Source organism: Camelus bactrianus, chromosome 27, assembly GCF_048773025.1.
Source record: "Camelus bactrianus isolate YW-2024 breed Bactrian camel chromosome 27, ASM4877302v1, whole genome shotgun sequence".
In the NCBI taxonomy this organism is placed as follows: Eukaryota; Metazoa; Chordata; class Mammalia; order Artiodactyla; family Camelidae; genus Camelus; species Camelus bactrianus.
In genome coordinates, this window is record NC_133565.1 from 35,238,869 (window position 1) to 35,257,043 (window position 18,175).

Consider the following 18,175-nt stretch of genomic DNA (forward strand, 5'->3'; position numbering starts at 1 on the left):
TGTCTAACTTTTCTTCAGTAAATACACACAGTAATAAAAGTGTATCAGTGTTTTTAATGCTAGTGCCTGGTGTTCTCATTTATATCCGTATGCATCTGCCAAGTCAACCAGCCACCTGTGATGGGTCATTCAGGATACCCTGTCCTTGGCCAACAACAAGCTCATTATATTTGAGTACGACCCAGTTACCTCCTGAGGCCAAAGGCTTAATGTGGCATCAGACCCACAGTGAGGGGGTCAGGGGCTGAGGCAGCAAAGCCACCTACAGAAGCCAGGAGGCAGCTGAGCCCAGAGGTTGACCACGGCATCCAGCGAACACCTCGCATGGGAAGGTGCGGCAGGAGGTAACAAGGTGCCCTGGAAGATGGGCGTCACCCTGTGAGTGACCTTGAGCAGGGCCTCCCATGATGCCAGCTGAGCTGCCGGTTAAAGGCAGGCCACTACTTCCTGGGGAGGAGAGACCTGGCCAGAGAAACGCAAGTCTCACAGGGTCCAGATCTGGAAGGGGGTTACCAAGACAATTATGGTGCAGTGAGGGAGGCAGGAGCCTGGGGTGATACCGATGAGGGTGCTGTTAAGAACAGCGAAGTTTTACTGGCGCTCACTAAATGTCAGATACTCCACCATACGATGTATATATAGTTGCTCATTTAATCTGCACAACCACTATTACACCCATTTTACAGATGAGGAAGCCAAGGCAAAGAAAAGTTAAATGAACTGCCCAAGGCCACAGGGCAAGCGATGAAATCAGTACTTGAATCGAGAACCCACGACAGTAACCACGATGCCATGGTGCCCCTCAAGAGTGCGTGGACAGCAAAGTTAATCTGCAGCGGGTCCTCAGACAAGAGGGCCTCAAACTCCCTCTTGCCTCTTGTCAGGAGGCCTGGAGGCCAAGGTCAGATTCCGCCTCTGAGGTCCACTGAAGTGGCCCCAGCAAAAAGGATCGGGAGCCACGGACTGAGGATGAAAGCTGAGGCGGGCTGGGGAAATTCTGTTTCATGTCCCTTTTGTAGATTACATCTGTTTGTACTTGTCCTGCTGTTATCAGCCTGAGATCGCCTCCCATTTTAACAGCCTCCCAGAAGTTAAAACCTCCAGGTTACGGATCACTTTACATCTGTTATACTTTCAGTGGGTTGTTTCCCGATGCCACAGGCTGAGTCACCCCCGCCTTATCAGTAATTGTCGCCACATTACAGCTGTGAGTTGGCTTTGGGAAGACTTCCTGCAGACAGCTGATCCTTTCCATGGGCACAGATTCTCGTAATCTCGTAATCTTCAGAAACCAAAACAAGGGAAAAGCCTCGTACGTGGGGATCAGGGTCATTCAGGATAAAGCCAGCTAGGACAGGAGCTGCACAGCCAAAGAGCGCCCCTGAGAGATGACCTCCCTGCAAACGACCCCCTTCCACCCCGAGGTGGGGGGCAGTCCCACAGCTCTCTTATGGGAAGAGATATAAAGATGTACTTTGTTTACATACGTAGGATGAGGTGAATCCTCACGAAGCCCTCGGGCCCTACCCAAAGTTCCACCCAGGCAACTGCCCAGAGCTACGATGAGTCACAAAGAGTATTATGGAAACTCTGGCTACATTCCTAGTGACCCTGGGTAATCTGAGATGACAAGGCCCTGCACGTAACTTCACTGCTCAGAGGCCACTGTCCGTGATCACACAATTACCTTTCAGTGATTAATTACTGTCAGTTTCCCAGAAGCCTGAAGACCATCATCCCCCATGAAGATGACATCAAGGAACATGACGCTGGGGTTTGCCTGAGTCCAGCATGCATTTTTTTTTTTTTTTTTTGTCCTTTGCATCGCTCTGGATTCAATCAAAAGACCAGCTACCATAGCAACACACGATGTATTTAACATCAGCGCAGTGAAGAAGTCTAAAAAAAGAAACCTAGAAAACGTCCCTGTGCTGCCATGAGAAAGTGGCTATGTGACCTTGGGCAAAGCACTTTGCTCCCTTCAACCCAAATGACTGCATTTCAGGAACGAGCCCGGCACCACTTCCGCCCCGCCCCCGCCCCAGGACTTCTGTGAGGAGCAAATCAGTAACACACTGAAGTTTCCAGCTCGCAGTAACGCTCAGTGCATGTTAGCGGGGCTGGAATCTAAGAAGACATCAGAGATGAATCCAGCTAAGTTCCTGACGGGTCGATGTCAGATGTTCTGAGCACACATTCCCTTCCCTGCTCTGCTGCAGATGGAAGATGGGCTTTGTTTCCCAGCTGCAGAGTCACACAACCATGAACGAAGATGTCTTACAACTCATCCGGCACAGCTTTCCAAATATGTCTAATTTCTGCTTTCTCAAGTCCCTTGGAACAAACTCAACCTCGCGAAGACTCTTCTGCCACCCCCACCACTCCCAGGGCTCCTCTGGACCGTCAGTGAACTGGTTCATCCAGAAGAGTCGGGTGAAAGCTTTGGACTTAAAAAACAAAACACAAAGGACTGAGGTTTTCTTAGTCCTCAAACACGTATTTTTCCCACCCAAGTTCATAATGATCTAGAGAAAGGAGCTGCCCTCTCATTCGATAAATACGTCAAAGACCCCAAGGATGCTAACGTAACGAAGCCCATCCACTCACCCCAAAGAGGCTAATTTTTTTTAAACTCTACATACATCTCCACACAAATCTAGGCCTATCCCAGGAAAGTTTGTTTGTTTCTCCTTCTTTAGGTTATTAATATATCTTCACGCCTGTAAGAAGGTCTAAAAGAGAACGTCCCTTTTCTGACTAACAGGAAGTCTACTGCAAAACGTACACTTGTAAATTCAGAGCTCCTACTCCCCCGAGGAGCACCCGTTTCCTAGTGGCTACTTTAGGGACTGAATTAACCACGGGTTTCCTTCCTGTCTGCTGTCTGCTGAGACAGCATGTGAAACTCTTCAAAGGCAAACATTCATTGCACCCCTACTATGTGCCAGGTGCTATGACTCCTGAGGGTGCAGAGGAAAATCCCTTGTAAGAGTCTCTTGCAGAGATGTCCCAGGGCAAGGCAAAAAAATTAAAAATAAATAAAATAAGCCAGAACACGTGGGCAATGAGAATTAGGGCACTGTTCGGGCACTGCATTTGCAATCCTGAAAACTCAGAAGTTAACTGATCCTTCCTAATGCGGGTAAGTCAAGGGGAAAAACCCTTAATACACTATAGATAATAAAGATGCGACTGAAAGTAAAATGCGGGCAGCAGAGGTCGCCAGAGCGGGAGGAAGGAGGTCACTTCTTCATCTCGCAGAGTGAGACATCGACGGAGAAAATCTGCAATGGATACATCAGGAGCAGAGGTGCTAGCACGCTAACTTAGTGACGAAGAGAGCGAGCATGAAAATTTAAAATAGCTGTGGTTGCGTCTTGGGAGAGGGACTAGGTTTCACCTCTCTCTCTATCACTGTGATACTTCTTCCTGCATGTACGACTTTGTACCATCACGAAAAGGGACAGCTGTGAACCATCTATATACATGTGTGTGCGTGATTCACACATCTGTGTTTCATACATATGAAATCCATTTATATGAAATATATCTGAATATTTATGTTTGATATTTACACGTTTAATATATTTAATATTTACACACTCAAAAACATTCACATACGTATTTCATATATATATGAAAGGCCACTCATAGAATAAGAAAAAGTTAATAAGAAATTTGTATGGAAAATTCCAGGTGGTCTGAGAAGACAGAAAGCAGAACGATGCAAAAGGCACTAACACGGGCGTGTATTTCCCGCATAAGGAGGCTGGTGATGAGGTCACAATGGGGGAAGTTGACGTCGAGCCCTCTGGTTAGATGACCTGTCCACCCAGTACCTGGCCTTACAGTTCCCAGCAAGTTTTACACCTTACGGAGCTGCACCGAATTCTTGAATGCACTGGCCCATTTGCTACGTTTCTCCTTAAAACTATACGCAGGAAGTTGTCTGTCAGCTCTGGGGTAGAATTAGAACCTGCCTAAAGAGAGCTCAGATATACTTGAGATTTGTCCAACATCTTCCCTTCATTTTCACCTACTCTGAGCCAGATCAACTCCACATGGATCAATCCATTGTCAGCAGTCAGTCCCACCCCAGGGAAATCGCCCAGAGAGTCATCGGTACCAGAACTCATCACAGCCCTCGTTTGCTAAAAGCTGCTCTTAGCCCCAGGGGTTCTACCCTTCAAAACGTTCAGAGCACTCTCTAAACTCAGGGTCACACCTCCTTTGGCAGCAGAGCCCTTTAAGAACTCAGAACCTTGTCCCCGCCTTGCACCAGGAGACTCGCTCCAGCCTCCCTGATCCAGGAGCCTGTGTGTCAAGTCTCCTCTCCAGGGAGGAAGCGCTGAATTCACAGGGCTTAAGAGAAGAAGGCGGGAGAGGGACACCCAGGTGTCCAGGACGAAGGGCATAAAGTGTCTTGGTTGGTTAATGTTTTCAGCAAATAATAATACAAAACCCCAGACACAGCCAGTAGGAAAGAACTGCATTTTAACTGCATCCCCACGGGCACCAGAGGGCCTGTGGTTTGGCTTCCTCCTTCCCCTGCATCATCCCCAGAAGGACGCTAGTTCTTTTGCTCCCAAGTCTCGGCCTCCGACGAGCTTCCGCGAAGAAGAAACGCACCTATTTACTCAATTCCTTGAGCACTTACTCTTTTTCGCCACAGCTGGGAACGTGCAGGGCTGTGGATAAACCAGGGGTGCCTGTCTGGGGTGCCCTTTGTTGCAGAAGATAAACTCACAGGTGAAACCATCGCTCTTGGCAAAGACATCTCTTTCCACTGAGAGGTCCTCCAGGTGCCCCTCCTTGCTCCTCCGCCCTGAGGGGAGCACCTCCTCTTCCTAGAAAACTCCCCCTGTACTGTGTCGCCAGCACCCCTGCAGGAAGCCTCGCTGCTTCCACCCACGCCAAGTTCACTTCCACTACCTGGAGCCTTCAAGGTGCCCGCGCAGCGTGTGTAGCGGTGCCTGCGCGCCGCACTTGCTATTACCTACTTAGGAGTCTCTCCTACTGACCCCGAGCTGCTTGGGGTCCAAGCTCGCTCTGATTTCAGTGTCCCTGACCCCTTGGTCAGTGTCAGCGCTGTGCTCATGGATTCCAAGTACAAACCCGCAACAGCGAGTGACTTGAACTGCTGCACCAGCAGGTGTCTAAGACGGATGACTGCTCTAAAAGATCGTAAGGGTCTTTTTTTAATTCTTATTTTGTATTGAAGTGTAGTCAGTTTCCCATGTTAGTGTCACGTGTACAGCAAAGTGACTCAGTTATACACATACATACTTTTTTTTTCAGATTCTTTTTCATTACCGCTCATTACAAGAAAATATAGCTCCCTGTGCTATTCAGGAGGTCCCTGTTTAATAGACATTACTCTCAAGAAGACATCCCGATGGCCAATAGGCACATGAAAAAACGCTCAATAGCACTAATTATCAGAGAAATGCAAATCAAAACTACAATGAGGCGTCACCTCACACCAGTCAGAGTGGCCATCATTCAAAAGTCCACGAATGATAAATGCTGGGGAGGGTGTGGGGAGAAAGGAACTCTCCTACACTGCTGGTGGGAACGCAGACTGGTGCAGCCACCACGGAGGACAGCGTGCAGGTTCCTCACCCTGTGACCCAGCAGTCCCGCTCCTGGGCGTGTACCAGGAGGAAACTCTAATTCGAGGAGACACAGGCTCCCCAGTGTTCACAGCAGCACTACTCACAACAGCCGAGACATGGATTCTTTATTTATACTGGAATGTGTCCCCTTAACTTCCTGTTACACATCGTAGGCAAGTGAAAAATAAAACCTGTCTTATGTTTGAGGTCAGCATTCAGAGATCGTCACTGCTGCATTCGTGATTGATTCCGAAGTGCTATTTCATCTCACATAAATCAGACAATCCCGAAGACACACCAGCACGCTTAAAATTCCAGATGGCGTCGTAAGGTAGGGCTTAACGTTAAATATGCACGTTTGAGGGTAGGAAGACGTCACTGGCGTGAGGTTACCTATAGCTTCACTTTCGTAACTTGAAACATGACCCAAGGGTGGTGACGTGGAAGCCACATGGCAGCTGGAATGCTGGGTCTCTGAGCAATCTTGTCTTACTGCTGGGCAACGGGAAAGGCTGTCAACCACAGCTGACCCAGAGGCCAGACGGCGACTCTGAGCACGTCTGCCCACCTCGCCCGCAGTTCGGTGACTTAGCACTTAGGAGCTGGGGCCTGTTGAGCTATGCAGACACCTCACCCCATTCTCACCTGCAGAGAGGCAGGTCAGCCACGTTCGTTCACTTCCTGAGGTCCAGATGGTTTATTTACTAACGAAGTGTCGGCACCCGCCGAGCAGCTTCTACACAGGACCTTGCCTGGAGCTCACATCACCCTCATCACCATGCCTACTCCGCAGAGGGCCCTCGGAGAGTTAAGTAACTTGCCCAAGGAAACTCAGCTCCCCAGTGTGGAGCTCCCTCCAAACCCACTACCCCGTCCTGCACTGCAGGCCTAGCATCCAATTGAACCAGCTGATTCGAGTTGCTTTCTGACTGTTCCCTATAGTTAAGAAGTTTCTCGCCATCTACCTCAAGTATGAAAGTCCAGTAAGACCATGTGACGTGTCCGTATTCTGAGATGCCTACAGAACAAACACCCAGTTAAGACTGCGGTCATTTGCAGTGGATAGGAGGAGGCGGGGGGGGGGGGGGCAGGAAGGCGGGTCCCTACCCCCCCGGCAGGCGTCGCAGCACCCGAGATCCTGATACAATCCTGCCTTCCTGACTAAGCTATTTCTTTGGTTCCAAACTCTCTGTTCCCTTTTTTGGGCATCCTTGAAGGCCCAGCTCAACTGTTCCCTTCTCAGTGGCGTCTTCTCCAACTCTGTGGCCTCCTGCCCTGTGCTCCCAGGGTTCTTCCCCCTCACTGAGCGCTCCAGCGCCAGCCGCAACAGCCACAAGCAGCTGCATTCAGCGCCTTCTCTGCCACTGGGCAGGAAGGGCATCGAGGGAGGGATCGCGACCAGTGAGGGGACACGGCTCTGAGATACGGAAGCAAAAACACCTCCCCTAATTCAGACCGCCCGTCACCTGCACGACCTCGAGCCTCAGAACGGAGACTTTCCCTGTGGGGGAGCCCGAGAAAGGGGGCCATTCCACCCAGAGCCGGGGTGGGATGTTCTGGGCACTTAGCTTAAGGGGTGAAGTTCTGAAATCAGCCGGTACTTCCAGCCCGCCCTGGCTTACTTTCCCTTCTCCCAGATAACAGCTGGGCGAGGACTCTCCACGCACGCGCTCTTTTTTAATCTTTGAGGAGAACGTAGGTGACGGCCGGCCTCCCCTGGGGGATTAGCGAGACTGGTCACAATATCGCCCGTCACCCCGTTCCTTTCTGAGTAGGAAGATCGACATAACTGGAGGATTCGTGCCATCTCTTCATGTGGATGCTGAGGAGTCTACGCACATGTCCACATAAGGTCACCGACGCTAAGGTGCCGGAGCACGTGGGTCCACGTGGAGAAGATGCAAGTTAGACTTAACACAACAGGACCACGACTGCTCTCCTTAGACAGGCCTGCTTGCAAAGTTGGTCCTCGGCTGACGGGTGGGGGCTTGAGTTCTGGAAGGGTTTCCACCACTCCCAAAGCGGCAAGAGTGACTCACCGTGCCCCAGCTATACGCACCAGTGATACGCTTCATGCTAAGCACCTGCTGTCTTCGGGGGAGCCTGGAATCCCAGCATGCAGCAGGCAGGGGTGCCCGCGTACTGGCTCCCAGCGTGAACTTCGGCCACAGAGCCTCTGGCGAGCGTCCCTGGTGGACAGCGCTTCGCACGTGCAGGCTCTCACTGCTGGGGGAGTGAGCACCCCGTGCGACCCCACAGGGACAGGACCCTTGGAAGACTGTGTCTGCCTTCCTCTGGATGTGGCCTCATGCAGTTTTCTCATTGCAGACTTTCCTCTGCGTCCTTTCACTGCAATAAACCACAACTGCGCGGGGGACCGTGTTGAGTCTGTGAGTCTTCCCAGCAAGTCGTTAAACCTAGGAGTGGTTTTGGAAACCACTAACACAGGGAGATTTAAAGTGTTCACGGGCCACGTGAAGTGTTTAAAGTGGCCCAAGTCACAAGAAGCCACGGGCTTACAGAACGACATGCAGTCAGGGGGCCTCTAAGGAAAGACACCTCTCAACAGGGGTGACTAGGATGTGACGTGGGGTGAAGGGGCGCAGGATGCTAGGGTGAGGAGAAGGGAACTGGGCGTGTACACTCCTCCGTCGGCGTTACGGCTTTGTCCTCGGTGCGACGCGTTGCTTTACCTGCTTCCAAAGTGATGCCGACGACCGTGAATTCACAAGAGGTTTAAAACGTTCCTCACACCTCAGGCCCCTCAGCAGTGGGGTCAGCGAGCACCTGGGGAAACCACAGCTCCTCCTCGGGGAGAGGCCGCCCTGCTGTGGGCAGCACGGGTCTGGCACACAGTGCGTGCCTAAAACGCAGGCTCGGTGAAAGAAAAGCTAAGTAGATAGCAGGTCCATATATATGCCAAGTGCCTGCTCCCTTTTCCCTTCTTTTTATGATTTATTCGGTCCTCAAAATTAAGACAATTACTAGTCCATGGGAGAATGTGTTCTACATTAGAAATGACTTCATTTCAATTCAAAAGAATTGCAATGGATATTCAAGAACAGGGACCAATCATGGACACAAATACTCCTTCTGATTTACAAAGCACTTTCTTAACATCTCCTTGTTTGATCCTCGTAACAACCCCGTGGGGTGGGTAACACGACTTTCCTCTGGTCTTCCGTGGAGCCTGGTCTGTTACAAGACAAGCAGTGACACTCAGTCAAGACTGAGTGGTAGACCGATGAGTAATGGCTTTGGAAAAACTATTGCTTTACAAAAATTAATAATTCCTGAAGTCTGTCAGTGGAAGAATAAGCTGAAAAGCAACCCAGACATTCAGAGGAATTATTAAAATCACAAATTAAGTCATTTCTGTGGACTCTCTAGCCGGAAATATATTTTTAATGAGGAAATTGAAGCTAATACAGAACAGCTGTCCTGTTACCCAGTAACAGAGCATTAAAGGCAGATTAAATTATTAATGAGAAAACATAGCAATTTGGAAATTTAACCTTTAAACATTCTGTTATTCCTTTCCCTTTTATATATAGTCTTTAAACCTATATTTTTGTAAAACACGTTTGGGCATCTCATGTAGATTCCACGTATGATTTCCTTTGCTCCTCACCAGCTGCGGAATCTTCAGCAAGTCATTCGCTATCAGAATTTTTCGTGGCACGACATCCGAAGTCTTCATGCCCTGAAGAGCAGGGAGCCTCCAGGAAACTTACTGGGCGATAGCCATGCCAGTCAAGCCTCCCCAAACCCCCACAGCCGTGGCACCATCACTGGTTGCCCTAAACTCGCCAAACTGTACTTGACCCACAGGCCCACCAGCAAAGAAAAAATACTGTTGACAGGAAGCCACCGAGAGTACGGGGGTCGTCTGATAGGCAGCAACAGTGATCGTCGAGCGATTCGAAGATCAGCAAGGTCCCGCTGCACAGCCCGCGGAACCACCTTCCATGCACTGTAACAGCCTGCAACGCGCAAGGACATGAAAAGGCGCGCGTGCGCACACAGAGCCGAATCCCGGCGCCGCACACCAGAAGTCGACACAACTCTGTGAACCGACTCTACTTCAATAGAAATAAAAATAACCCTATTAATAATAAAATCAGCAGTGAAAAAAACAAGTGATTCAAGAAGTTATTTCCTAAGTTACTGAAGTGTTATTACTATTAAAAGAATTATTAAAAGAGAAAGTTACACTATTAAAAAGAAAAGCGTGCGGGAGAAAACACAGAGAGGAATGGGAAGGATGGGAACCAGAAGGGGCCCTGACGCGGCCTGAAGGCCGGTGCCCTCCCCGCCTCCCCCGCCGTCCGCTGGCCAGCAGGCGGCCCGGGGCGGGTACTCACGTCCGTGTTGCACAGCCTGTACCGCCGGTAGGCCCCGATGCAGGAGATGGCCGCGGCCCGCGCGGGCTGGGAGAAGCCCTGGGCCGCCCCGGGGGCCCCTGCGCCGGGCCCGCTGCTTGTTTCTGGGCCGTGGAAGAGACTGGAGGCTGCAGGGAAGCCTTGGTCTTGGGTTAGAGGCAGCTGGTAGATGGAACTCTCGGAGGCCTGCAGTCCAGAACGAGGGCCACTGTCACTCTGGTACAGAGGTCCGTGCTGGGGGGCCCGCTGGGCTGGAGGGCTGTAGCCGTGGCTGGAACCTGATGCTCCCTGGGACCTGGAATTCCGGGAGGAGGGCCTCTGTCTCCGAAGCCTCTGCGGTGAGTGCGCAGAATCCGTCTGCAGGGGTAGGATGTACGGGGCTTTGCCGTAGCCGTACTTGCCAGGGCCGATGGGACCGCGGGTCCTGCTCCTAAAGGGAGACACACAGGAGAAGAGACGAACGAGTCATAGGATTTTCAGTAAACCCAGAAGCTCTGGACTGTGGTGTAAGGGACTGGGGAGGAACAGAAACCATACAGAAAGCCTGGGGTGGAACAGGGAAATCCTTCATACCAACGTGAAGATGACGTTCACCCTCTGGAAGGAGGGCTTTCCAGGACAAGGAAACACCACGGAGGCCGGAACAGGTGGAAAAGGAGGATCGAACGCTAAGCCACGGCCCGTGTGTGACTGAGGGAGTTTGGGCATTTTTGTAGGTTGCAGGGAGCCACTGAAGGCTGTTTGAAAAATATGAAGACAGAAATTGCAATTTCGGCCGCAGTAACTTCCTGTTCACTAGTTTCCTGATAACAGTCCGTGGGGTTTCCCTCACTCGACTGTGCCCGATAATTCAGACCCTGTTTCCATGACCACTGGCGCCCATATAACTTTGCAGGTAATTGGAACCTGGCTAAGCAGCCGCCTCCTGTGCAGCCCCACGGCCTCACCTGCACTGGGTCAGACTCAGTCCCTGAAGAAACTAGAGGAGGTTGAGCAACTGGTTACTCTTGAGTCAGCCCGTGCGGAGTAACCGCCAAGTGGTCACCTCCACGTCGGTGTGCGTCTTCAGATCTCGTCAAGGCCAGGTGCCTTGCGAGTTCTCATGAAAACCATGTATGCGGTGGTGTGCTGGTAGATGTCAACAACTGGCCAATTTCAAGCTACCAGCGTGAGGCCCCATCAGCTCCAGCAAGCAGGGAAACGTCCGCTCCCGCCCACCGTTGCATGCAAAGTCACCGTGCACACGCTGCTTGCAAAATACAGAGCTAGGAACGGTGAAGAAATATAAAAGTGAATCAAACAGGGTTCCCAAGACCGTAACTGTCCAGTTGAAAGCAACCAGAACATAGCACAAGGTGGGGAAAGGGCCTTGGGAGCAACACAGCCAAAAGTGCACTGGGAAGTCTGAGCGCGAGAGAGCGCTTCTGCCTGGGGCGCTCGGAGCGTCACCGTCACTGGTCTGAGGGTTGGGAAGCAAGGCTCCCGTACCCCATGGAAGGACTTAAGTCAGTCTCTCACTCTCACTTATTTGTAAAATGACTGAACTGGATTAAACGACCGCAAAGATCGTTCCAACTCTAAAATTACAAATGCTTCCAGAATAATTAATTCTATATGTATGTAAAATTGGAAATGTGCCCGAGGATTTCTGCAGGATGGCCCCATTAAAATAAACACATTAAAACAGCAATCAAGGTGAAACATTAGTTTCTGCCCTCATGAGGAAATTCTTTCTTCACTCTACATAACCACTGAATATAAAATTTAACAGACCACAACTAATTATTAACATCTTTATCACTAATTGCACCTTCATTCTTAGCTGATACGGCTTTGAATTAAACGGTGCTCATGTTTGTTTTGCCTTTCGGCATTTCTCAATTAATCTTGGCAACACTTGGGGCTCTGTTAATGATGGGGGCAATCCAGAATGCTGCTTAAAGAGATGTAATTAAGTTAGTCTTAAATATATATATATACAGAGAGAGAGAGAGACAGAATTGGGTGTAATTTGCTTTTTTCTCCTTGTGGCAGGCCAGGTAAAATGAATGACATCATACAAAGGCGAAGGAAAGAATTTCTCTGTGTGTGCGTATCTTTTTTTTCTTTTTTCTTTTTAAGATCTGAAAGCCTACCAAAAATTCTAGCTTCAAGGTAAGTACTGGGTGGAGCCCCCAGCTGCAGGTAATAGAGAAAGGAAGACACACGGAAAGATGCTTCTCAAACTTGAATGGGCACAGGAGTCGCCTAGAAACCTTGCCGAGAGGCAGGTCTGGGTGGCGCCCAGGATTCTGCATTTCCAACAAGCTCCCAGGTGATGCTGGTCCACAGACCCATGGCTTTGGAGAACAAAGTCATAAAATGGAATTGAAATTCCAAACAGAAGAGTGAGAATTCAACAGTAAAATGTGTCATGTTTAATGGAGAAAGCTAGCCATGAAATTGTTTTAAGAACCTGTGAGTTTGTGACATATACAAAAATCTGCTGGTCTGGGCCAGGCTGTGTGGCTGCAGCTCAGTCAGTGAAAAGTGCTGAATCTAGGCTGACTTGACCTTGAACTTGACCTTGACCTGGGGGGGGGGGATAAGCCACAGCTGGCTGATGACGGGTGTCAGCGTCTTTCCAGAGGCTGCCATCACCCCCAAAGGGGTAACGTGCACACATGCAAATGTGTATTTTTCTACTCACATTGCCTTGTGGGAGGCACGGCCTAAACCGGAGACCTGCTTAGAACCCACCCAGACCGCAACACCGCAGGAAAGAGGGTGATTCCACCACAGACGACCATCAATTCCGATCCACAGACTACGGAGAAAATGAGCAGCCAGTCAGGGTGCTGGTCCCAGAACACCTGGACCAGTGGCAGGTCGGTCCCCGCTTGGCCAGGAGAACAGTGTTTTCCTTACGGCCGGTCAGAGCACACCCGACGTTCAGAATGGCCTCTTCCCCACCAGGACAGAGTCCATCTGGCCATTTGCAGGGGGCAGATGTGAACCGGGCAGATTGATGTGAAGCTGGAAGAGCAAGCAGAGGTGGGGCCACGGGGATGCGTGTGGCCAGTGAACCCTTCCAGGGGCGCACGCGGCAGGTGCCTGGGGGCTGTGAGGTTGATTCGTCTTGCTGGGTCCCCCCATAATCCGACTCTGGGATTTTACTTGGGGTTCAACGTGTGTCAAAGTTCTAGCTAATTTTGGAAAGGTAGGCCTTGAGAAAGAACTAGGAAAAGCCTGATTTGGAGCGCAAGGATATGAGTATTGGCACAGTGTAGTGGTTAGGGACCTGGACTCTGAAACAGGTTTCCTGGGTTTGAATCCCAGCTCTGCCAATTGTGAAACTTTGGGTAGGTTCCTCGGTCCTTAGAAGCACTTAGGGCCCAACATTTAGGGAGACGCTCACTCCCAGGGTTGTGATGTCTCCTTAGATGCTGCGTCCTAGGCCCGGCCGGGCCCCTGCAGGCACGTACAAATAAAGACGGTAACAGTAGCTTCCTTCCAGGCTGTTGTAACGGGTAAACAATTTGAGAGCAAATGACAAATAATGCTGTGCATAGAGCATGCTTCACAGAGTATTTGCTTAAAAAAAAAAAAGTTCAAGCTTGGTATTTGCTAGCTCTACGAACTTCAGGAAAAAAAAAAAAAAGCCCTCAATTTTCTTAACTACAAATGAGAGTACACTGGCTAGGATGGCTATAATAAAAAGGAGAGACAGTAACAAGCGCTGGGGCGGATGTAGAGAGACTGGAGCCCTCATGCACTCCTGGTGGGAACGTAAAATGATGCAGTTGCTTTGGAAGACTATCTGGAAGTTTCTCAAAAAATTAAATGTAGTATTACCATGTGACCCAGCAATTCCAATCCTAGGTGTACACCCAAGAAAAATGGAAACATATGTCCATGGAAAGACTTGTACGTGAGTGTTCATAACAGATTTATTCATAATAGCCAAGAGATGGAAACAACCCAAATGCTTATCCACTGATGAATGGAGAAACAAAACATAGCACATCCATAGACTGGATTGCTGCTCAGCCGCAAAAGGGGTGAGGTACTGATACAGACCACAACACAGATGGCCCTCGACAGTGTCCTAGGTGAAAAGAGCCAGGCTCGAGAGGCCACGTACTCCACGATTCCACTGGTCGGCAATGTCACAAATTCACAGAGACAGAAGGCAGATCAGTGGTGACCAGGGGCTGGGGGTGGGGGTGGGGAAGGGAGTGTGCTAGAGGGTCTGGGTTTTTTTTTGGGGGGGTGATGTTCTGTAATTAGACAGTGGTGATGGTTGCACAGCCTTGTGAATCCACTAAAACCCACTGAACCGTACACTTTAAATGGTGACTTTTATGGTAGGTTAATCATCTCAACAAAGCTCTTATCTTTTATTTATTTATTTTAATTTTTAAATTTTTTTCTCTCAGTATTCATTTATTTATTTAATGTATTTTTTAAAATTTATTTTTGTGGGGGGAGGTAATTAGGTTTGTTTATTTATTTTCATGGAGGCACTGGGGACTGAACCCACGACCTCGTGCATGCGCTTTGCCACTGAGCCATAACCTTCCCCTAAAGCTCACCTTCCAAAAGTGAGAGCATGAATTCCCGTCTTTTCTCCCGACAGTGACATTGTAAAGATCAAACAGCAGTTACCAATAGGAATGCATTTTTTGAATCTGAAAGCAGTTTTTATCATTCACTTTCCATGTGTTTCCACAACCTTTAACAAACCTTTACTGAACATCTACGAGCATCTGGTGGGCATCGTGTGCGGTACTTCCCTCCCCCACAACGGCCAGAGCAGGACAGGAAGGGTTCTGACACCGGGTTCTGGTCCCAGGTCTTCCAGTGGCCAACTGTGGGCGTCTGGGCAACCTGCTGTCTCCTGAGACAACAGCTGCAAATTGCATTTTGGAAAAGGGAGTAAATACAGAAAACACGTCCCCTGCAGCAGGCCGGCTGCCGCCTGGGGCTCACTACGGGTGGTGCTGTGCAGCTTGGCGAGGTTAATCCTGGCCAGGCGGTGGGAAGATTCAGGCAAAGACACCACAACTCGTCTCCTTCTTCCCAGCCCCATGCACGACCCCTGGAAGCGTGTCATCTACAGCCACCACCTGTAACTGACAACACCCACATTTCTGTGGCCGGCCCAGACCCCTCTTTGGAGCACCAATCCCACAGACCCAAATAAGCTCTGGACTGGCACCTGTTTCTCACCTGGGACGTGCACGCAAGTGTCTGGGGATCCTGTCAAACTGCAGCTTCTGATTCAGGAGGTCGGGGTGGGAGGGTGGTGGCTGGGCTCTGAGTCTGCATTTGCAACAAGCCCCCAGGCGGCACCAATGCTGTGGGAACTGCTCTAGCTAGACACCCCTGCCCAGCGACATCTCAAACTCAACACGTTCAAGCCCAGCTTCTTCTAGTGCGCCCCACATTCCCCGTCTCAGTAGCTCTCAAACTCCAGCAAGCGTCAGGACCGCCCGGAAGCCTTACTTGAACAAAGCATTGGACCCCACCTGCACAGTCTGACTCGGGAGGTCTGGGCTGGGGTCTGGGAATCTGTGCTTCTGACAGGCTCCCAGATGAAGCTGACGCTCTGGGTCTGTGGACCACACTGCTCCGTTTCACCCCCAAGTACCACACCAACCCCTGACGTTGTCTGGCTCTTCCGTGACCTCTGACCTGACCTGGCCCCTGGGTACTGAGTTCAAGCTCCCCGGCTTAGCCACCCTGTCCGCACAACACAGCTCCTGTCACATCTCTCGCCACAGCCTGGCGCTGCAGGGACCCCCCCCCCCAACACCACACTCCTCGGAGTTCCCCAACAGAGCAACCCAATCATTTCCTCCGTGCTCACGCCATGCTGTTTCCTCCTCGAGGCTGCCTCCCCCCCCCCCATTTCCTGCACCAGCCATCTCTTCACCCAGGACTTGGCTGAACACTAACCCGTCCATGTGGCTCTTCCTAGTCCAATCCCACCGCAGCCCTTACCCGCCGAGTCAGTGTCCTCTGTCCTCACGCGGGCCCCACCGTGTAACCGGCACAGAACAGAAACGCCTCCACGCCGACGCGCTTCACCTGCCCTGGTTTACCAGACTGTGGCCCCTTCAGAACGGGGTGTGTCTTACCCGTCCTGTGTGCCTGAAACCCAGTATAACGGCCAGCAGAGAGTAAGTGTTCAACAACTACTGAAAAACTGAAGAAACGAATGAATGGCTGGCTCAACCCACTGCCAGAGGAAGGAAACCGCCCCCTCCATTAGTCCCTGTGTTTAATTTCTGTCACATGGAACACCCCTCTGTGCAGGCATAAAAGCCTCATCTGCCGGGTGAGATCATTCCTCGTACCAGACGCCTGGAGATGGAGCAGGTCCCTGGAACAGAAGGCAGGACCCGAAAAGGCTGGGACTCAGCTTTACTCTCAAAAAGAGGGACGACTTCAGAGGTCCACGTGCCCCACGCACGCCGGCCGGAGCTGAAGAGCCACGCAGGCGAGGACGTCTGCTGGCTGCTGTGGCGGCTCCCCGGGTCCCGCCTGAGCGTCCGGAATGGCGGGGAAGCGGCAGAGACAGCCCCGCCCTCTGGAAGCCAGGCCGCTTGTATGTCTTACTCTCTCCGTGTTTACCCCCCTTGTGTTTTCTCTGGGAGCCCCGGCAGGTCTCTGTGAGGTCCAGCCTCTCTCAGCTCTGCTAATGTGGACCACACGTGGGCCAGAGCACCCCACAGCGCAGCGGCCCCTGGGCCCAGCCTGCGAGGGACCCCAGGAGCCCGAGCCTGCCCGCTCGGGGACTGGGAAATGGGGTCAGCTTCCCCCGCTCAAGTGGAACGGCTCCCCACCCTGCTTCGTCTTGGAGGCTCCGGGTCTTCCAGCACGTAGAGCGGACATTGCTTGCAACTGGCTACCTGAGCTGAGCTGTCAGGTAAACAGAAGTCAGTTCTTCCACAGGGAAGACGGAAAGGAGGCGTGTGAGGTGGGAGATTCCTGAATACTGGGGACGGCTCAGGGAACCAGCTGAAGTCTCCCTGTCAGCTACTGTTGAGAAAATCCAAGGCCCTTCTGAATCTTACTACATCTAATGACTCATCTCCACGTGGTTTAAAGGATCTTTGATGCCACATTGGCACTTGGCACTGTTTTTACACATCAAAGCTAAACTCGTACCAAGCCCGTGTTTGGGGCAGGTTTGCCCGGCCAGTCCTAGCACCGAGGACGGGCGGGACGGCACGAGAAGCTAAAGTCACAGACTCCGGGTCACAAGCGCAGGGCCGCTGCATCTGGGGGTGGCTCTAGGCCAGCCTCCACAAAGGGACGCACTTCCTTTCTCCTCTAGAGAAGACAAGGCGCTTGAAGCGTGGACGTGGGGGCGGAAGATGAGATTTGCAACTGCTGTCGAGTGAAACGCTTTTCCCACAATCCATTAGTACGACCAAAGGCATTTTTAAGGAGTTTTATATAAGATATTTTACAGGCTACTGAGCAGTAGGAATGGTAACTGGGAACTGTCTTTCCAAGCGGTTACAGAGGTGCAAAGAGGTGTGGGCTCAAGGTCCCCGGTGCAGCCCTGCTGAACTGGGAGGACGCCTGAAACAGCCCTCGCAGGACAGCGTCCTAAGGAACTAGCCGGTACGTTCTCCCTCCCGGCCAGCCCTCCTCCCGTCCTCCCCCGCCAGCGCTTCTACAGTGACCGCGATGACGGCAGCACCAGAGGAGAGGGGACCTGGAGGTCGGCAGGAGAGAAGAGCTGGGCTTGGTCTGTCAAGAACCAAAGTCCGGGGCGCAGAGAGCAGAAGTAGGGTGTACAGGACAGACTGTGAGGAAGATGCGATGACCCTGGAGTTCTTGAATCTAAGGCACTGAAGAGCCTGGCTAGCAGGCAGACGAGACGAGGCAGCGACGGAGAGGCAGTGAGCAGAGCTTAGACCAGAGTACTCTGCCTGGAGTGGGGAGGAACAGATTTGTTCAGGAGCCTGAGAACAGAAGGGACCCGGAAGCTTGGGGAAGCCCGTATCCAACATGGCGCCTGAGTGCCGATGGCTCATCCCAAAGGGGTCTCTGTGGTTCCAGCAGGGACACAGAGCACATGGCCCTCGGCGACGAGAGGCCAGCAAAGCACGCGTGGAGGTTTCGGCAGCATTTACTGCAAAGGGCGGGAGGCAGCCAGGGACGCAGAGCAGACGCCCTGCT

The 18,175-nt window shown here is 51.4% G+C and overlaps 1 protein-coding gene across 1 annotated transcript in view; it reads right to left on the reverse strand.

The window, feature by feature from the left end:
• The window catches only part of THSD4 (thrombospondin type 1 domain containing 4), a 485,629-nt gene that overhangs the window by 374,977 nt on the left and 92,477 nt on the right, over positions 1-18,175 (reverse strand). The window contains exon 5 of the mRNA XM_074353946.1: positions 9,980-10,427. Within this exon, the coding sequence (XP_074210047.1) occupies positions 9,980-10,427 (448 nt within the window). The remainder of the gene's footprint in view (positions 1-9,979; positions 10,428-18,175) is intronic.